General features: G+C 34.3%; 2 protein-coding genes across 2 annotated transcripts; both read right to left on the bottom strand.

The window, feature by feature from the left end:
• Positions 1-1,937: 1,937 nt before the first annotated feature.
• LOC121753709 (heat stress transcription factor B-4-like) lies at positions 1,938-3,296 on the bottom strand. The gene is made up of 2 exons (XM_042148956.1): positions 2,935-3,296; positions 1,938-2,849 (listed from the first exon to the last, which is right to left on the bottom strand). The coding sequence occupies exons 1-2, from the start codon at positions 3,181-3,183 to the stop codon at positions 2,217-2,219; spliced, it is 882 nt and encodes a 293-aa protein (XP_042004890.1). The 5' UTR covers positions 3,184-3,296; the 3' UTR covers positions 1,938-2,216.
• A 14,899-nt stretch (positions 3,297-18,195) lies between these two features.
• Positions 18,196-19,873, bottom strand: LOC121754651. Its single transcript, XM_042149975.1, has 2 exons — positions 18,755-19,873; positions 18,196-18,672 (listed from the first exon to the last, which is right to left on the bottom strand). The coding sequence occupies exons 1-2, from the start codon at positions 19,613-19,615 to the stop codon at positions 18,196-18,198; spliced, it is 1,338 nt and encodes a 445-aa protein (XP_042005909.1). The 5' UTR covers positions 19,616-19,873.
• Positions 19,874-22,525: the final 2,652 nt, after the last annotated feature.

Genomic DNA, 22,525 nt, shown 5'->3' with positions numbered 1-22,525 from the left:
TCACCTCTAATATAAGTTTAATTTACGCGGACAATAATAACTTTTTTTTTTGTGTAGAACACATTTCGCTACGGAAATCATCTTCATAAGAACTACTTACATAATTCGGTAATCATTTTATTTAAGAAGAAAACCTATTTCCTTCCGGTATATATTAATAAATAGATTAAATAGCAGTTTCAACAACGCGAGATGTTTTAAATCACGTACATATATACCTCATGTAATCATGATAAAATTAAATATATTAATAATATAGTGAACCACGAAAAATGTTCACTCTCGTTCCCATCATGAGCACTAATCAGTACATAGTACTATATGCATAATAGGACATTATTTTAATGAGTAAACATATCATACAATCAAATTTATTGAAAACTCAAACGAAAAAGACGATGATTGATAAGAATTTTGAACCTTCCATTAAAAAGCAATGGTCTTTGAGCTAAAAAAAATAGTAAAACACTTTAGGTCTACATTCATAGATGTAAAGTTTCAATATTTTCATTTATAATATCAATGTTTTAAACTGTCAATAAAGCTTTATACCAAATATAATGTCAATAAAGTGCACTAAAAAGACTAAAACAAGAAGAAATCTAACAATACAAAATTACACCCTTTTTCTTTCCCAACTTTCAAAAAACTGGGCTGTTAAGCAACATGAAAACATTCATCTTTCTAAAGTATACCTTCTTCCCTCATCATCCGTAGACTCTTTACTTTTATAATAAAAAATTAAAATAGTAGTCGTATTTTGTATAGAGCGCACGTGTGCAACTTCTTGTCACGTGCCAAGTCTCACAGGAGAAGACAAGAAAAAGGTCCTTCAAGAATTACACCAAAGTTGATTTGTAGAAAGAGAAGACTTATTAGGTGTAGACATAGCTAGGGTTTAGGGCTTTATTTTCTTTTCTTTTTTCTTTAAATTGGTAGTTTGTGAGACCATATCATTGCTCTTCCAATATTTTCTAACCTTAATTATTCCTACCTTAACTATTCCTTTATCACTTGTTAATTAGTTTTGGGAGTAATTTTATAGTGCCTAACTTTTATTGATGCCTATATCTTTACTTTCAAGTTTCAACTATTATTAATTAAGTACAGTAGTACCATAACCTCAATTTATGCAAAGTTTAAAGCACTTCTTTTTTTTCTTTATAAAACGGACTGTAGAAATTTACACTATCATATATTAGTAGTCAAGAAAAAGTAATTAAAAGGTGTGCAAATCAAAATACTCGGTCAAACTTTCCATTGAAACTTTGCCCTCGTACTATTATTGAGAAAGCAACAAACAAAATACCCATACAAAATTCAAAATTACACGAGCTAACATCGGAAAAAGCTTAATCATTTTTAGTGAGAGAAAATGAGAGGGCGATAGATATACTAATATCACATATATCTGAAAATGATAGGATATAAAATCATGCTGTGTTGTGTTGATTCAAACAAGCATACATATATATAGAGAGAGTATATGTATATAAGTGGTGATGACTGGAACATTAGAAACAACAATTTTGGGTGTGTTTGAACTTTGAAGCCACATTTCGCTTTCATGTAATAAATCAAAGCACCTTCTCTACTACCTATATTTACACAATTACAACATTCGATTTTTTGTTCACATCTCTGTGTTTTGTTTGCGTGTGACAGACACAGCAGTTTCAGATAATCGACAACCTTATTTATATATAGCCTTACTTTTTTTATCACATATCATGTATTATTACAACAATAATGCACTTGGAAGGAAATTTCTTAAAATCCAAAGTTAATATTTATAACTCAAAACAATTTTATAGGACAAATACGGTCATACAAGTACGTATGATACATTAATGCATTGATCAGACAAGTCCCAGAAAACAAAAATACAAGAAATTTTGCCCCAGGCTGTAGGCTGTCTGAATTTTCCTCACTCCAACTGAAAAAAGATAAGTTTCAGTTTCAGGTAGCATTAATTAATCTGACCCAGACAAACAGAAAGAGAGATACAAGAGTTGAGATCCAATCATCACCCTAATTTTTCAAATTTCAAATTAAAAAAAAAAGTATGATGATCGATCGTCGTAATTAAATAATCTCTCAACTCTAACCAAAACCGCATCAGTGCTACGGGAAGAAGATGAATAACTGAAGCGGTTACAGTCGTATTTACAAGCACTCACTCATTCACGAACTAACAAAAAGTCAGAAACACCTTTTCATGGAGAAGGAGGCATCAGATTGAATCCTAAATCTTCCTTTTCGAGAACCAACCTTGTCTTGTTGGTGGTGGCTGTCGTGGAGGTGTACTCAGGGTGCAATCTCTTCTTGGAAGAGAGCGCTACGCCGAAGAGCTTCGTTCGATACTGAGGCGGTGGTGGTGGCTCGGTGTCGAGCGCTACCGTGAGGCTGCTCTTGCTGGGAGAAGAGGAATTAGGGATTTTTCTAGGGTTTCCAATTAACATCGAAGAATGATGAAAGGAATTGCCGGGCGCCACGGGCTTGACGTGATTCTGCACGAAGTAGATAATGTCGTTGTAGAGCTTCCTCATGTGAGCGAGCTCCGAAATCAGCATGGTGTTGCTCCGTCTCAGCCGCTCGTTGTCCTCCGACAGCGCGGCGAATGAGTTTTGAAATCCGGTGGTTTGCGGCAGAGGAGATTCGTCGGAATCGGGCGGGGATATGCTGACGCGGCTGGGGAAGGGGAAGAATCCCGGGGCGGAGGGGGAGATCGGGTGTTGGTGCGGCTGAGACGTTTTGCGGCGGTGGATCTCGCAGAGGAGGTGCTTCTCGCCCTTCTTGAAGAAGTCGTTGGCGAACTCCCACCGGTCTGGGACGATCTTTCTGAAACCCTACATCAGTTGGTAAAAATGAAAATAAATTCATGCAAAAATGTAATCAAAATTGATTGATAGAACTTGGTGTTAGTTATAATACGTAGGTGTTGAGCTGGCGGACGAAGCTGGAGAAGTTGTTGTGCTTGAAGTAGTTGGGGAGGAGGTCGCGGGCGAACTCTGGGGGGCGCCACACGACGAAGGTGGAGTCGTCGTCGCCCCACGAGACGATGTGGTCGGTGGAGGGGTCGTCCACCAGCTGGTACGTCTTCGTCAGGAACGGCGCCGGAACGGATTTCTGCGACTCTAAAGACATGAGTATGCCGTCGCAGCCGTCCATCATCAAAGCCATTGATTGATAATTGATGAGAGGAGAGGAGAGGGGTGCAAATTTTTATATGTGTCTGAAATTGTGAAATAATTAAGGGTGTTTCAAGACAAACCCGTGACAATCCAATCTCTGTATGTATCTCCGACTTTAATTAATAGTAGTTTTTTTATTATTGTGAATAAAAGGGAAAATTATGGTGAGTGGTGGCAAAAATTAAAAGACTGTGGCGCCCCTTTTCCTTGTCCTTTTTTCAGGAAAATATTTAACTTTTTCTTCTTCTTTTTGTTTGTCTTTCATCTTTTAAACACTGATACTGCTGTTTTGCTGGACTATCATATGCCACTGTTGAAATATTGGATATATAGTTTTGTTTTGTTGTCCTCCTCACAAATTTTCCCAATCATTATGAAGGGCTATTTAGTCATTTGACACGATAAGTGAATATAAATAGAAATAGAAAAAGGAAAAGAAAAAGAAAAGAAATTAATAGAGAAGGAAATGGAAGGTGAAGAAGAAGAAGGTGGTGGAGTCAGTTCACGTCAAACGAGTGTGTGTGTGTGTTTTGCTTTCACACATTTTTGTAGGCTTCTGGTTGTTGTTTAATGGCGCGCGCGCACACACACACGCACTAATAGAGAAAGAGAGAGGCACGCATTTACGAATCCCCAAGATGGATGATAAATTGATAATGATATAGTATATGTATGTATGTATGTATGTATGAGGTAAAGCCACACTTGGAATTACGTACGTGATGGGATTTAAAGCCTGTACATTTTTTGAGTGACGACATTCCCTTTTTCCTTCTTTTTCTTCTTCTCCTCCATTGATTCTTCTCCCCTTCTCTTCTCTTCCCTTTCAAAATTTTCCAAACTTCAATAAAACAATCATGCATTTTCTATATATATATTCTCTGCTTTCCTTGTGGCTTCTGTTTTCCTGCCCACAATACACACACATATATCTTTGACCATGCAATATTTGGCTCTAATTTTGCTGACCTGGCTCATCACTTTCGATTATTGACTTTTAAAGTTTCTACAGATATATTTATAAGTAGGATCGTGATCCATTGAGATTTTTTTATCTAATTGAGAATTGAAATGCATTATCAGTCACTCATTTTTATTAAATGAATGGTCTAGAATTTGGCACATGGAAAATATTTTTAGATTAATTTATTATGAAAGGGCAGAATGACAATTTTATGTTTTTTAGATTATTGCACTTTCTCTCCAATGCAGCAATGGCTTCAGCACTCTCCTCTATAACCCTCCGCACCCTCTCTTGCCCCATTCCCTCCACCGCTCACCCCGCCCCCACATTTCCCCGCCACACCATCGAATTCCAACTCAAAACATCCCCCACACCTCCGCCTCCGCACCACACACCTCCGCCCCCTCGCCACCGTCGATGCTCCGGAGAAAGTCATCGAGCTCGGCGACTAGATCTCGAACCTCACCCTCGCTGACTCTCAGAAGCTCGTCGAGTACCTCTAGGACAAGCTCGGCGTCTCCGCTGCCTCATTCGTCTCCGCTCAAATCGCTGCTAGAGATCATCTCCGACGAGATATGCAGCAAGGCGAGCTCGTGCGCACTGAAGCTGCTAGTGCAGATGCTTTCATTTGCTTCGTTTCTGTTTCTGATCAACTCCAATATGTAAGTTTTTGTTACGGGTAGCCTTCCTTAATGTTCGGATTCCTCACAATTAAGAAATCGAAGCCGTGGTCGTCGAGCGCCCAAACGTTGGGTCGGCGATGTGAACGGCGAAAGGGTTTGGTTGGGCACGAGTTTCACTCGTCGGCAGCCTAATTGAGGGTTTCTTGATGCCCAATTTATGTGAGCCAAATATTTGATTTCATATATTCATTGAATGAATAAAATGATAACAACATATCCCTATTTATAATACTAGAATACTAGCTTAGGGAACAAGAAAACAATATATATAAAGATACTATGAATCAAAAGATAACTAAATAAAAGATATGGAAGATATGACATTATTGTCTCGTATCAATTCCCCCACGGTTAAAATCCACCTTGTCCTCAAGGTGGGAACCACGAAGCAACGATGACAGTTGAAAGCAACAACTTTGGCAAGGCTTCTCCTCCTGGATCAAACGCAAACCAAATAGGAGAACGTCTCCCTTCATCTCCATAAAATTTCTGATCCTTAGTGAAGACAACCGGTTTTGCTGGCATGTTTAGCCCGAGGCTACAGGTCTCTGTGGCAAACAAGCACTTGATACATCCTTCGTGTGGCAGCTCCTTATCATTATATGACAACATATTCATAGCATTCCCAAAAACATTGTCAATGTGCAGTTTCTCATTCTCATCACATAGATCCATTTCTGCCAATTGCGTAGCAAGAAATTCACAATTTCGTTTGCTAAAACTGACACATATACCAGGATCGAATGCACACAAAGGGATCAATGTGATCATCTTAAACTTATCACCAACTGCACCACCTTTACCCACAACTAAACCTTTCGGTCCCTTCGGTGTTGTGGAGGGTGAGCTCACAATGAAAGCATCAGTTGTTAAGGGTAGCCTTCCTTAACATTCGGATTCCTCACAATCAAGAAACCGAAGCCGTGGTCGTCGAGCGCCCAAACGTTAGGTCGGCGACGTTAACGGCGAAGGGGTTTGGTTGGGCGCGAGTTTCACTCGTCCGCAGCCTAATTGAGTGTTTCTTGATGCACAATTTATGTGAGCCAAATATTTGATTTCATATATTCATTGAATGAATAAAATGATAACAACCTATCCCTATTTATAATACTAGAATACTAGCTTAGGGAACAAGAAAACAATATATAAAAAGATAACTAAATAAAAGATATGGAAGATATGACATTATTGTCTCGTATCGGTTTTGCTTTCATTTGCTTCGTTTCTGATCTAATTTGCTAGATCTGTTTGAGAATTCATTGCCTAAGCTTCGCTTTGCTTGATTTCGAATCAAAATCATGTAATTTAATTCCTAACTAAACTTGATTTTGTCTACGGATTAAGTAAACATTTAGTTTTCAGGTTGATTTGTGTATTTTAATTTGTTACAGAATGAAAAAAACATCGACGTTTACTCCCAAAAATATCCTCTTCACCAGTGTTGCTTCTCAGATTGCTGAGTCCTGTTCTCAGATGGTTCTTCAAGTTCGGGATAGAATCGATTGTTATAGGAGTTGAACTTTTTGCAAGCTTAATTATTGATTCGTTTTGGAATTGAAAGTTTTAGGGTTTGGATTATCAATTGTGTTGGATGTGAGCAGGATTGGGAAATCAAGCTTAATCATAATGTACTCTAGGTGTTTGGTGATATTGCCCAGTTGGAAATTAGTTGTTAAGAGTTAGATTCAAGATTTAACTATCTCACTTTTTTAATGTCAACTACATATATAATCTATGTCAACTACATATACAATTCATGTCAACTACATATACAATTCATGTCAACTACACATATAATGTCAACTACACATACAATTCATGCCAACTACACACATATAATGTCAACAATGTATACAATCCATATCAACTATATATACAATTCATGTCAACTACACACATATAATGTCAACCATATATTCAATTCATGTCAACTATACACCTATAATGTCAACTATAAGTTGTTGACATTTGATGTGTAGGCTATTGACATTTGATGTGCAAGCTATTGGCGATAATATCCCCGAGTTGACATAATCTACTTGTAGTTGACATTTCACAAATGTTGTGGATGAGTGGCTGAAAATGCATCTCAATTCACAATTAAGTTAAAAAAATTTCAACACCCTTTATACATATATATATATATATATATATATATATATATATATATATATATATATATATATATATATATATATATATATATATATACGAAATTAAAGGAATAAACTTTTCATCTCAACACATCAAACACTAATAACAATAGCCATTATTACTTATAACCAAACCTTTATTTCCTAATATTGAGCTTAATAACTCATAAGTTTATCATAGGAGTAGTAATTTTGAGAGTGCATATTGCTTCAAGTTTCAACACTTATAAAAAATACTTTAGAATATAACCATCAACAAAAAGTAAAAGCAAACGTATATCTAAATCGCACAAAAATAAGAAAATATCCAAATAAATTAGTGCGGATTATTTTTACTAGGCAATGTCTATTCAAGTATAAAAGCGGGTCTCTGATAATTATAGTAAAAAAGAAACAAAATCAAAATAAAAAAAAGAAGGCAGCCTAGGAAGATAAACAAAATCTAAACTGTAGCCCTAAATAGAGGGAATTGAAATTGAAGTACATTCTGCTTGGCCCAGTCATAAATGATTATATTAAACCATCACCTCTTTCAAAATTCAACTATACTATGAGAAATAAATACTTTGGTATATAAAAAGTAATGTAATGGTGTCTATAATACAACTTTTTTTTCTAAAACAGGGAAAACCATTGATTTAAAGTCACGATCTAGCCAGATTAGCTTTAACTTTAGCAGGCGATTAGAATTACTAGTATTTATTTTGTCATCCAATTTTTACATGGTGGCACAAAAAGCAAATTAAAAGCCTGTGATTAAATTTGGATGAATTACAGTAGGAGTAGGGACAGTGAAAATGGCTCGTGTGGAAAGTGAAAATATAGGAAAATGATGAGTAATAATTTGAGCAAGATACCAAACTGATTATATTGATGATGGCAGTGTGATACTCATAATAATGAGAAAAAAAGGTAATGTACATGTTATACTTCCCCACGCTTATGATTATAAACTATCTTTTTCAATTTTTGTGGCTGTTCTCCAATATTCATCTCACAATCCTATGTTGCCTAATTTGTGGGACAATCTAATATCAACTTTCTTGAACTTGCTGTCTTGCCTAAGAAGCCAAATTTTCTATACACTATCCTACCTATTTTAATTAATTTCTTCTTCCTCATTATTTTGTCGCCCTTTAAACGTGAATTCCCTATATATGTTATATATTTGAATGCTCTTAGTGGGGGGGGGGGGGACATTTTCTTGACAACATTTTTGTATTGGGTTGGGAAATTAATTTCAAAACATCTTTGAATTTTCAATTTGTAATTAAAACACTTCATAAATAAGAATCAATTAGCTACTTATAACTAGAGTGAAAAACATTAATTAAAACTTTAATTAAGTCAATGTTTATAGAGTGGGAATTAACATGTGTGCAACTCTGGCCTATAAAGATGTGCTAAATTCAACATGGGCATCATGTTCAATGAAAAGAAGAGACGCCTGAATTAATTCACCAATCAATAATCTTAAATTGACCAACAAATGTATTATGTAATATTTTGTCTTGCAATGTAAAGAAAAATAAACAAGGAAAGGTAGTGCATTTTGAAATTTGAGAAGGAACAATGTCAGATATTCAATTTCCTACATAAAAATTCCAAATGGAAAAATCTTTATTCATAGATCTGAAATTGAGTTTATTCACACACATATACATATACATATACATATACATATACATATACATATACATATACATAGTATTTGATTTCTCCCTCACTTGTGCTTTTGCAGCGGCTGACATGGAGACTGAAAAACCCTCCATTTTTGATGGTTTTTCTTCTGCACTAATCGATGCCCTTCTCGTGATACTTTCTTTGGATTTTTGTTTATTTATTCCTCTCCCTTCATGTTACATGCCCACATGACGCCACACACACACACACACAAAATTATACATATATGAAGGGAATATATATCTCACATGTTGCATCAATCTAGAGGTGTTTCATATGCCAATAATTTTAACCTCTTCTGTCGACATGTTTATTGTTGCCGATATTGTCTCTTGGACTCACCTTTTGTCCAAATGGATACTTCTCAAATTAAAACCATGTTCCATTTCACATATACCATTATACAATATATTTTCCAATTTTTTTAAATATCGAAATGAAAATGATACTAGGAAAATAAGAAACCATCACAAAACAACGGATCCGGAGGGGCCCAACCCACCAACCTCACTCTTTAAATTAGACACATAAATTAACCTCCTTAATAGCATTAAAAAATGTCCATAACCGTTTTTTTTATTGTATTGGATTCATTACTTTTGTGAACAAATTGGTTGTCTTGAGTTGGAATCTCATGGTTCCAAGTTTCCAACTCATCATTTCTCATAAAATTCACCATATTTCACAACCAATTTATCATTTTGCAGTAATTCATAGTTTACTATATAAATTTTGTGTGTGTGAGAGAGAGAGAGAGAGGAGGAAAGAGAAGATAAGAAGATTCTAAGGCAGAGGGGGCAGTGGAATTTAGAAATGAAACGCAGAGTGTCACGTGATAGTGATACGAAGCTAATCACACATACTAATCATGCTTATATAATGGGGATTATGGGAATATCTAGGAGAGACAGCTTAAAAACACCACTTGGGCAGAATATCCATAAAATAATTTAATACTATTAATTAATTAGTAAACCTACAATTTTCTCTCTCTCAAACACATGTTAGTGTGTGGTAGGAGTAATAAAATAAGGCACGCTTTCCCTGCCTAACTAAACGACTAGCACTAAAAAACCAAACGAAGAATCACAACACAATCTTCCCTCTTCTCTCATACACTCTTTTGTCCATTGTTATGTCCAAAGCCTTCAACATGTCTCTGTGTGTGTGTGTGTGAGAGAGAGAGAGAGATGCATAGATATGGTGTGTGTGTGTGTGTGTGTGTGTGTTTTTAAAAGGATTTATTTGAATTTTATTACAAGGCATGGTCTAAGTGTGTGGTCTAAGAAGGTCTTGCTATAAAATTTTGCATGTTTTGGTTTAGATTTGGATTAATTGGTTGTCACGAGGGGGTGGGCTGGTATAAATATAAGTATATAACTCAAATAATTAATAAGTAGCATAGATACTAGCTAGTTTCATAAAAGGGCACGAGGAAGATGGGAAGTGATATTAATATTGAGGGCAAAGCAAATGGCACACCCCTTTATTTAATATCGGTTAGTTAAATGAACAAATTAAAGACTATGCCACTATGGATTTGCATCTAAAATCTTTATTTTTAGACATTTAACACTGTATCACACAAATATCATTACTAACCAAAGTATCACTAGACCAAGACACGGACACATAGTATATAGCACTGTGTATGGATATAGGAATTAAAAATATTAGTAAAAAGTAAAATGACTAATCAATAAGTACATTGCAAAACTATTTATCAACCATTTGGGGATACATAATTATTCACCACAAATTAGGGTATCAAAAGGCAACAAATAGATATCGAGAAAAGAAAAATGATAAATTAATATTGGGGCAGTGATTAGATTTGACAGAAACAATTAAATGGGATAAATTACAATAATAAAGTGATAGTCTCCATGCAAAAGTCCCTTTAAGAAAAAACACTAGAAAAGCAAAGGAAATTCAATAGCATGGTATCTATACATGTAATGTATAGGTCCAAAAGGAGTTTTCCGTGCTAAAGGTAAAAGGTTGCATCGCTCAATTTATTTATTTTTTCTTTCTAATCAATAAAAGAAACCCATTTTTAACACTCTTTAGAGATGCATTAAAAGGAGAGAACAACAAGAGTAGTCTTTCTTTTATTCATCTTTCTTGCTTCTTTTCCCTTTCTTTCTTTTGTTTTTCAATCAAATTGGGTAATCCACTTTGAGTTAATTATATATAAGTTCTTTTTCACGGTTTGTTTAATAGTTTAAGAAAATCATAATTCGGTAGTAATAAATTTTAACACTCGTTGTAGCTCAAGTAGCTAGGAAGGGTTCTAGGTGAGGTTGAATGGGGGCTGATCGATTCCACCATCGTTCCATGAGTATCGTTAAAATTTTAAGTTGGCCCCTGACACTAAAGAATACTCTTATGGGACAAAGGGAATATAGGAAAAAAGAAATTTTATGATTATAATATTTCTGCATAATTTATGCATTATTAACCATTTTTCTCTCCTTAAATTTCTCATAAATTTAAATTCAATGTAACTTCTCTATTTAAATTATTTTTCGTGTAAAAATATATTCTTATAAAATTAAATGTAATTTTATTAGAATTCTAACGAATTTTCTTAATTAAATATGTCCACATTAAAATATATTATATTCTTCATTTCATTCTTAAAAACAAAAATCAAATATATTAATTGAGCTTGTTATATTTGTAACTTTCATGTTATATACATCAAATGTGTAATGTACATAACAATGATACGTACTGATTATTTTATAGAGATTGATTATGTAAATAAAATTTACACAAATTTAGCATATTGTACTTATATATTTTCTATGCTATATAGATATAGTATATGTCCATAATGATATTGAGTGTTTTATATAAATCTAAAGTGCAATGTATCCAGATTCATATTTGATTTGTACAAATTCCACATTCATTTTGCAATATATTTCTAATCATTTTGCAATATATTTCTAATCATTTTGCAATATATTCAATTGCACTAACTATTTGCAATATATACTGATATGTTTAGAACAATATACAGATTCATGTTACATAAAAATACTTAAATATAGATTCGTTTGGTAATATACACATGTTCATTTTGAACAAATATACTGATTTGTTTTGCAATATGTACAATGATAGGAATTAATATGGAATTAATTCCTAATAGGCCAATATTTATGTTGTAAAGTGAGATTCACATGAGTTTGTAAAGAGAAAATAGAACAATCCCATGAGGTTTTATGAAAGGCGTTTCACGCCGGAATGAGAATAATCTTTTATTTCTTCATTCTTAATTATTATCAAATATTCTCCACACATTGATAAAAATGATATTTAGAAAATTAAACAAATTTCTAACAACTATGAAAATTAAATCAAATCCTAACAACGATAAAAAATAAATCAAATCCTAATTGCTATAATCAGTGGCGGACGCAGGAAATATTAATAGTAGGGGCTTAATCATATACTCCTTTCATTTACTAAAAATAGAAATTCTGAAAACGGTATGAGTTTTAATGCAAAATCGGTAAAGTAAAAAATAAAAAAATAAAAAAATAAAAAAAATTGATAAAATATGATAGAGGAGGAGAAAAATATAGGGAAATTAGTGTTAGTGGATTGTGTGTCCATTTTCTAAAATGAAAAGTTTCTATTTTTAAGAAATTGTTTTTAAATGAAAGAATTTTTATTTCTAGTAAATTGATGGAGTATATTTTTATTATATTATACTCCTCTGTTCCAAGGTAATTGTGTCGTATTCTTTTTTTTATTGTCTCAAAGTAGTTAAGTCATTTACTTTTTTGGCAAAAATTTTATCTTCTCTTATACTTTGTTCTTTTTTCATCTCTCTTGTTTTGTTTCATCTCTTACTTTACTCTTTCCACTTTTAACATTTAACACATCAATTTCTTAAGTATCGTGTCTAAAAAAATGCTTCACCTGTCTTGAGTCGGGCTCATATTATATACTAGTATATATGAAAAAGTAATACTTGTATCGTAAAAAATCATATACACTAGTCCAACCCATCATAAATTTAAATTAGCTAAAGGAATTAAAGGAAGTGATGTGAAAGAACTTGGAAAAGTAGAAAAAATCTTTGTTATGCATTTTAGCTACTCGTATATTTGAAATAAGTTTGACAATTTATGCAATATAGCAAAAGGAATTAAGGAAGTTTTCATTGGTCAAAATTTATAACTTAGGGTAAATTTCATAATCAATTTTATTTTATAAGAGAACATTAATTGGAGCTCAAAACGGTACAGTACTTTTTAAATGTGACTTTCAATACCTAATATAGTAATATTATATCACTAACTTCTTCCCCAAAGTTTCGTCAGCCATTTTCTTCTTTCATTATCTTTTGCAAATTTTTGATCCTCAAAATTTGTCCAGCCCCTTCACATCATTCAGTTCCAGCAATTTAGTCTGCAATTATATTGGCTTTGGAAGGGCTTAAAACTGTTATCATTAATTTTCAAAAAATTTATAAATAGAAAAAGATGAAAAAAATCTTGTTGGGGAGGGCTTAAGCCCTTCCATCCCTCCACCTGTGTCCGCCAATGGCTATAATAATAAATTATAAAGTACAACTAAATAGTAATAGAAATAAGTTCACTCAGGGATAAAAATAAAAGTATAGGTCTCGATACTGTTGAGCACAAACCTATCCCTGCTATAATAATAAATCATAAAGTACAACTAAATAGTAATAGAAATAAGTTCACTCAGGGATAAAAATAAAAGTATAGGTCTCGATACTATTGAGCACAAACCTATTTCATAATGGGTATTTGAGAGAAGTTGGAAGATGTATATAATTCATGTCCAACTCCAATTAGTTTAATGCCTTTTGGAAGTGACCCAAAAACAAATCCGTGCGAGCTTGACCCCAAGCGGACAATGTCAAATTATTGTTACAGTCGACGATCCGAACAAGTGGTATCAGAGCCTAGGTGGTATGGGTCGGGCCTAGTAAGACCCATGATCGAGTGGGGTCCAATGTATATTTTCTGTCCAACACCAATTAATTTGAGGCAAATCAGTATGGGCTTGATTCAAAGCGGACAATATCAAATTACCGTCGCAGTTTATAATCTGAACACATCCAATTTCATCTTGACCGAATACAAATTCATTTGCAATAAATACATAATCTTTTGTGCAATTATACTCATTAACAACAATTTACAGATTCATTTTGATAAAAAATGATTCAGATCAAGAATTGACCAATTCCCATGATTACCATAACTATTGTATTTGACATATTGACCAATATGGCTTTACCTTAATATCTATAGGAAAACACAGAAGCCACATGTAAATTTTTTAGGCGTTAGATTTTAAAATCCCGCGATCCAAATTTGGTTTTAGTTAGCACATAAGTCTAATTACAAGGATGCCATCAGACTGCTAACTATTTTCTAATTGGTAATTATTGTCAAATTTAAGTTTAAATTTTTAAAGATCTAATGGTCTAAAATGGTGCCATCTATCAATTGAATATTTTTTTTAATATTAAAAGGTATTAATGTTTGACAGTTTATGTTGTATGTATTAACATTAATCTAATTATAAAAAATATAGAAAATTTAAATAAACTTATCAAATTTAATCATCTGAACATATACAATTAAGAACTCGTAAGAATACTTATAAAATTACCATTAATTAGATGATCTTTCCGTCCCATCAAAATTAAGACTTTTGGGATGGAACGGACTTTAATGCATAATAGGTAAAGTGGAAGATAGGTAGAAGGAAAAAAAATAATTAGAATATTGTTAGTGGAGAATGAGGTCCATCCACCTCATTAGAAAGAAAAAATAAGTCACCCAAAATAGAAATGGATTTTTAGGATGGACCACTCTAATTTTAGGCACAGATGGAGGAGTGTATATGTTTTGTGAAAAAATAATTTAAATTGAGGTAGATATGAATCCAAAGTTTTAAGATATTTTTTAAGAGTTAGTTATAACTAACAAAATTCATTTTCTATTAATACTTCCAATTGATATTATTTACGCACTGAGTTGACATCAATACACACTGATTGAAGTTTTTGCACTACAGTTGACATTGCTTGAAATTTTGGTTTTGGCCGTCGATTTGACTAATCACAAATGGTAGTAGTTATCATAATAAGGGGATTAGCATCAGAAGTAATATAGGAGATGAGATGGTTCATTTCAAAACTTTTCTTAAATTCAAAACAAAGTTGAGTCGGGAACCGATATGTTTTGTAATACTAACAGTTATTAATGTCTCGTAGAACTGACATGATTTTGAGCTCTCAAAGTTCTACATTTAAAAAAGTTCTCACTAAATACCAACTTGTATATAAATATATCTAAATAATAACCATATATTGTATATAAGTATATCTAAATAATAACCATATTATATGCTAACTAAAAAATGTCATACTTATAATAGGATAACACATGATTTTAGGAAAAAAATTTAGTGTGTTAAATGAAGAGAGAAAAAGTGTACTTATTATTTAAATATATTGATATGAGAGAGAAATGGTAATTCAAGTAATAATGAAAAGAGAAAAGATAGTTAGATGTATTAATGATGATTTACTTTTACCAAAAACGAAATGTGCATCTCTAGTGGGACAAATTATAAAGGAAAATGAAACGTTTTTTTACATGACGAATACCAAGCAATTTCAAAATCAGGTGACTGGAAACATACATTACACAATTTCAAAATCAGGTGGCTGCAAACATGCCAATGTATATGAGTCGTCCTTATCATAAATTTGGAAACAAAATTTCTCATGTATTTTTCACATACCATATATTAAATCAAATGTAATTTTATAAAATTTCTAACCAAAATTCTAATTGTATATGTTTATATGTTTTTTTTACTAAAACAATCAATATAATTTTACAATATGAAATATACACATGTACATACACAATCTGTAAAGTACAATTGAAAATCTGTATATGCATTATAAAAAATAAGTACATACATCATGTCCAATCTGTATATAATCAATCTCTATAAAACAATTAATATTATGTTGAGATTTTTGGATTACAAGATAAACACTAGCCGGGTGAAATACAACCCAAAAGAAGGAATAAAGAAAAGTAAAATGAAACGAAATTACAAAGAAGAATTCGAAATAATAAACCGTAAAATAGTATAAGCCGAGTCGAGGAGTCCTCTTTCTGCAAGACGAGATACGCCCCTGTAGTGCTCTCGGATTGACGTGTCGTCCCCAAAGATAAAACGGCTTTGTCTCTGATGAAGCAGCACCGCTATCAGCAGAGCACCGGCGAACTGGATGGAGGTGAGGGCAGAGCTTCGACAGATTAATAATGCACAAAACAGAGAGAGCTTATGAATGCAGAGAATGCTTTGAGTGTAGAGATTTCAAGTATGTCTTGAAATGTCTTGGTGTAGAGAATGCAAGAGTATGCATCACTATTTATAGGCCATGTGGAGGATATGGAGTCAAACCTGCCATTAAGGTTAATTTGTAACGGTCGGCGGTTACAAACGTTACAAATGTAACGGTCAACGGTTACGAAGGTTGGAGACGTTACAAACGTCAATCATGGAGCATGAACCTGGACGGATGTACCTAGACACCTCTCACGTAGTTGTTCATTCCAGAAATGTATCTGGACGTCCCGATCAATGTGCATGCATTCTACGAAGCTTTCTCCATGTGCTCATTTGCCACATTGTTTTATCTACGTGTCCATAATTAATTAATTAATTACATATCTCCATATATCGTGACATACTTCAATATATTTTTTCTCACTCACCGCGAATCAGTTTAGAGAAAGTGTATATACCACAATCATCTACTCAGAGCGTAGATCGATTATAAATTACTCCCTCCGTCCCAGATAATTCGTCCCAGTATTCCATTTTAGTCCGTCCCACATAATTTGTCCCACTTCAAACTTTCCATTTTTGGCTACAAATTACTCCACTCCTAATCAACCCTCGGCTACCCAAATTACCCAAATTCAACTTCATTTCATCTCCTTCAACTTCAAATTCAATACTCCACCGATTCCCCTTCTTCCTCTTAATTGCTGGTTCACCTACCCCAATTGCACCATTTACTCCACTTCATTGCACCATTTAATCTCCTTCTCCACACAACCTATTCCCCTTCTTCCTCCATAATCTCCCTCTGAAAACCCTAGATCTACAAAACGCCTCCACCATTTTCATCCGCCTCCACACAAAATCGAACCCCATCAGGTCCAAATACTGGACCTACGCTTTCTGAAAACCCTAAATCTACGGCGATGGGTGATCATTCTGACTCTCCTGGCATTTTATCGGCCGATCTGGACGTTCTCGTCGTCCCAGAGACGCCGGAGTATATGTGGGGTTCCCCCTCCGCCATCGACGAGTCTGTCGTCGCCGGAACCCTAGCTGAAACTGTTGTTCCCGAAACCCAACTGGAATCCTTCATTCCCGTTGATGTTTGGCCTTCTCAATCCGCCATCGATTACTTGGACTGTGGTTGCCCCTACTACGGGCCGCCACCAAAAGCCCCACTCTACAACCGTGTACCACCACCTGCCTCCGATGGTCCACCAGCCACCCCCTCCGATGGTCCACCAGCCACCCCCTCCGATCCAGCTCAAGCCCCTCCCGTCGTGTATTCGGACTTTGAGAGGCAGATGCTTGCCATTTTGCTGCCTGGTTATTTAGATTTAATCTAAATGTATTGTCCCTCACATTTGTTGGGTTGGGTTAGAGGTTGTGGTTTTTTTATAGGGTTGGAGGCTGGTTGTTTTTTTTTGTGTGGGTTGGAGGCTGGTGGTTTGTTGGTATGGGTTGGAGGCTGGTGGTTTTTTGGTGTGGGTTTGAGGCTGGTAGTTTGTTGGTATTGGTTTGTTGTAGGCTGTGGTTTGTTGGTATGGGTTTGTTGGAGGCTGTGGTTGTTGGTATGTGTTGGAGGCTGTGGTTGTTGGTATGTGTTGGAGGTTTGATGTTGTGTTGGCTGCTGTGGTTTCATTTGTTGATTGAATGTTGCTGGTTTGTTGGCTGCTGTGGTTAAACTAGTTGATTGAATGTTGCTGTTTATTGTGTTGATCATACCCTATGATGATTTGCAGTGTGTTGTTATTATAGATATGTGTTGAATATTAAGCCACCCCTATTGTTTGGTTAGGAGGCTTACTTGTGAGTTGATATAAACAGCAATATCTGAGGGAAATAAAAACCACACACTGACTTTACAACAGCCACCCCTTTACATGGTTAGGAGGCTGTTTTGGTAGTATCCCCAGCCCTATGATGACAATGTTCTGAGGGATTAGGATTTTAGAAGCCACCCCTACATATGTAGGTTTGGAGGCTTTACAAAAGTGTACAAAAAACAGTTGATAGCATAAGCCACACCTAATCTTGAGGCTTCCACATTCAACTGCCAAAAAATGTTCCTTACCTTACTGATCTTAGAACCCTACAACTCTACTGATACTTGAGATGTCATATGAGGTGATCTCATTATTTTCAGGCTACTGGAGGTATTCCACTGCAGCTTTCACTATGTGTTCTTCAACCTCCAATGTCTTTGGCAGTATCCCCAGCCTTGTCAACCTTTCTTTGTTAATGTGTGGAGTTTTGTAGCCATTCCCCCCTTCCCCCTTCAAAATCTCAGTTAAACATCCTTGAAGAGTCAGAAAAACCTTGTTCAATGTTCCTGCACTAAGTTCATCAAAGGCTGCTTGCACATTAGCCACTAACTCATCCACTCCCCTAGCCAATTTGTCATCCTGTATAGACTGGATGGCCCTGAAAAATCCTAAATCCAAGACATTACAATCAGGAGAGTTAGATGGTTGGCAAATGATATGGAATCTGAACCCATCTGTGTTTGCAACTGACTGAAATTCTGCATCATTATGCATGATGTGAGGTCTGGCATTGTCTTGTTGGATGAATATGTCCTTGCTTATGTTATCTGGCCATTTAGCCTTGATTGCTGGTATGATCTGCATCATTATCTAAGTGTGTGAGGTCTGGAGTATGATTAGATACAGTTTGACTTAAAAAATTGATGCAAAAATAGTGTACCTTATGAATAAGGCATTCTCTCATTACATCCTTGTTCACTGATTGAATGGGCTTGGTCTCCAAGGTGCCTCTTGGCCTGTTCTTTGATTTTCTCATTGCTGGCTCTTGTGTTGTGAATGGCAAGATGGCTATTTTTCCATCGAATATGACATCTCCACTGTCTCCAACGTATGGTCTACACACTGCACACATAAACATCACCTTTGTGATGAACCTCTTTGACTTGCATGACCTATATGGTTCTTCCTCATCTGGCAGCAGGTAGTACCTATCTGTAGTCTTTGTCATGAAAAACCATTTTTCATCTATATGCACTACGTTGTGCATTGAGTGGTATTTGAGCATACCATTGTTAACAACAGGCTGCACATGAGTTAAGGCCCATTTCATTCTTGATACCTTGTTTACGGCAGTAAGCACCGGCTTAACAGCATTTGTGTGTGGCCTCAGATCTCCACATTTCACCATTCGGCCTACTGTGCTCTTACTTAAATCTAGCTTGAAAGCCATTTTGCGGATGGTGGATCTTTCAAGAACAGACAGAGCTCTTACCCTGTTTTGATCTAGCTTAATTTGATCATTGCGCTTGAAGCCTTTAACGCGATCTTTTATGCTCACAGGTTCACCACGTTGGATTTGCTTGCTGGCCTCTGCCCAGATTCGATGGACTGTCTTCCTACTCACTCCAAAGTCCTTGGCTGTTTTGACAAAACCTCCATATGGTATTTTACCTAAACGGCTTCCTTGTAGCATGCTTTGTGTTATCAAATTCTTGGTGTTCACTCCTATCATTCGCAAGGCTTTATCTCCGGCTATGTCTCCGGCTGTCTCTCCGGCAGTTTCTCCAGCAGCAGAATCCATAGCCCTATGATGAAAATTTTCTGAGGGCAATACTTCTACAACTCTCCTTTTGTTGTGTAGGTAGTCCTTTTATAGGTAGTGGTAGTTGGTATGGGTTGCTGCTAAGTTCCCTCCATAAAATTTTGGATCTTGGCATTTCCCTCCCAAAAACATGCTGTGTGTACTTTGATTCAAAGCTCAATGTTGTATGTTGTGGAGTTGAATGACAAAAGAAATTGACTTCACTGATTCGAATTTGTTAACTGCACAGGTTGACAATTTTTTTTAGCAGCTTGTTTATGTAAGTTTGCTAAACATTTTGCAATTCTGCCATTTAATCCACATTAATTAAAAATTAAACATTGAATATAAATTTTTAATTATACTCAAATTATAACCAATTCAGGATTTACATGAAATTGGCAATGAAAAAGTAACAAGGTGGGGTCCATTTTCACTACATACTTCAATTAAATTAAAGTCAAACAAACATTTCTTAAAACCCGTGCCCGGTCAAACTGACCCCAATTATCTGGGACGGAGGGAGTATTTAATTATTTCAAAATTAAATAATCTGTCACCTGTTCAACCCGGTCCAATTGCATTGACCGGATTACGATTCCAACTTATTAGTATTAATTATATCTAGTCAATACGCCACGAATGCTGAGATCGAAAAACGATCGCAGAATGACTTCATTTTTGCATGATGAAATATGTCAAATCGAAGATCGTTTAAGGGCAAAATCATCGTTTTATTGGTTTCCCAATGATTATTCTAAGTATATATTGATTGATTTTTTAATAATATATATACTAATTACGATGTGTAATACCGTACTCCCCCTCCGTCCCACACAAGAATATATATACTCTTTCCTTTTTTAGTCCATCTTTCAAGAATATGCAATTTCTAATTTTGAAAACTCTTTTCATTTTAATAAGGTTGGACCCATTCCCCACTAATAATTCTTTAATTACTTTCTATGTCTCTTTTACTTTACTAATTCTTTTATATACTAATTGAGCTTGTAATATGGAGTATGTTGATTTTATTTTTAGATTTTTTTTATTGTGCTTCTAATATATGTTGTTAGTTTATAAAATATGCAAATTGAGTTTTTAACATATGCTTATTGAGTTTCTAACATATGCTGATTTAGTTTTAAAATATATGTTGTGATGTGACTATGTTGATTGTATTTCACGTATGATTGTATGATTGTGTTAATTATATTGTACCACTGTTTTGATCGAATTGTATGGTTGTGCCCAATAATATGGCTTTACATGGCCTAGTTACATATTCAATCCTCCACATTCCTTTTAATATGATCCATCCATGCCATAGTTTCAATAATTAAATTTCGTTCTTAGTTATACATTGAAGGGGTGCTTTCGTCATAAAGCGTCCCTATATATATATATATATATATATATATATATGAATAGAAAGAATTTAGGGCATGACATAAGGTGAACAATTAAACGACGTAAAGAGAAAACCAAATAAAATGAGATGCGTGTAAGAAAAAAGACAAGAAGATAGAAATGGTGGGTTTTTAGCAAAGAAAATGTGATTTTACAACATAATAGGGGAACACAAAAGGCTGTTGGATCACATGCTCATCACCTTTCTTTTCTCTCCTTCTGTTTCTCTTCTTTTTATACTGTGGCTCATAAACGTTTGGAGAGAGATTTAATTTTTTTTTTAAAAGTTGTAATTACAAATATTGGAGCCCACATTTCCTCAAGGCTGCTGCTCCAACTTCAAATTCTCTCCCCCAATCCAAGGGATTTTCCTCTTTCAAATTTGTTGTAATTGCAAAACAATAGTGAATATAATGAAAAAATGGAAAAATTTAAATAAATTTGGGGTCCCTCCATGATCATCTTCACCATCATTTCATGCAATATTGAAGACCCACATCTCACGTCCAATTTTTTTTTACTAACAAAGCATACTTAAAAAGTAGCATTATCATTTATCATCACTATCTAGTATCTACCAATAATTCAAAGTTTCCAAGGTCTCATAATTATCGTGTTTTTAGTATTGTTTTTGAAAAATCTCTTGATTCGGATTAGGGTAATGAACATCTCATCATATGTTGTAGAATTTTGAGAGCCGTTGATTGGGGCCATAAAGATTGATGATATATTGATTTCCAACAAAAAGGCACTATTATCGCTATATCATTTGCACTACCACATTGGATTTTGCTTGGAAAGCTCGGGTAGATTATTATTGATTTTCAGAAGAAATTAATTGAGTAAAGGGATTTACTAGTAAAAGTAATAATTATGTTTAATACTGTACCTAATGGTCGGAATTATTTTTTTTATAATAAAGTAGGAGTGATTTTTATTTTGTTAGTATACGATTGTATTTCTAGTTAAGTGGCTTAAGCCTTTTTTATAGCATGTATATTAAGAGCGCAAAGTTCATGGCTTTAACCCTTCAAATCATGCACCGACTGAGAAGAGAGGTGATTAATAGACAGGAAATGACGTTTTTACTAATTTGTCAAAATTAAAGAGCATCATCTACTAATTAATTACATTTAAAAGAAAGCGACACATTCAATTAATAATAATTTAGAAACTTCCTCTAAGGTACAAACTCTTTTATCTGTCCAATTCTCGCCAGCGGATGGTTGAAAAAAATTATTGAAGACACATTCTCAACTAAATTCAAAATAATTGGTAGTTGCGAAAAATAATTCAAAAATTAATATTTTGAGATTTCTTTAAAATTACAACTAATTTACTGTAATTTTTTTAAAATCTCAAAGTATTAACGAACGAACGAACACCGTATATATTTTTAGCTTATAGTTAATATTCCATATAAAAAGACAGTATAAACAAAAGTGACTATATAGTTATTTTTTTATTTTTTATTTTTTATTTTTTATTTTTAGGTTCGCA

The sequence above is a fragment of the Salvia splendens genome, chromosome 11 (assembly GCF_004379255.2).
Source record: "Salvia splendens isolate huo1 chromosome 11, SspV2, whole genome shotgun sequence".
In the NCBI taxonomy this organism is placed as follows: Eukaryota; Viridiplantae; Streptophyta; class Magnoliopsida; order Lamiales; family Lamiaceae; genus Salvia; species Salvia splendens.
Note: the sequence above shows the minus strand (reverse complement) of the source record. Positions and strands in the feature narration are given on the sequence as shown.

Bases quoted from the DNA above. Each gene is read 5' to 3' on its own strand.
- LOC121754651 (XM_042149975.1), bottom strand. From the start codon at position 19,615: ATGGATTCTGCTGCTGGAGAAACTGCCGGAGAGACAGCCGGAGACATA. The intron at 18,673-18,754 runs GTACACTATTTT...ATAATGATGCAG, and splicing joins GAGAATGCCTTATTCATAAG to ATCATACCAGCAATCAAGGC.
- LOC121753709 (XM_042148956.1), bottom strand. From the start codon at position 3,183: ATGGCTTTGATGATGGACGGCTGCGACGGCATACTCATGTCTTTAGAG. The intron at 2,850-2,934 runs GTATTATAACTA...CAACTGATGTAG, and splicing joins TCCGCCAGCTCAACACCTAC to GGTTTCAGAAAGATCGTCCC.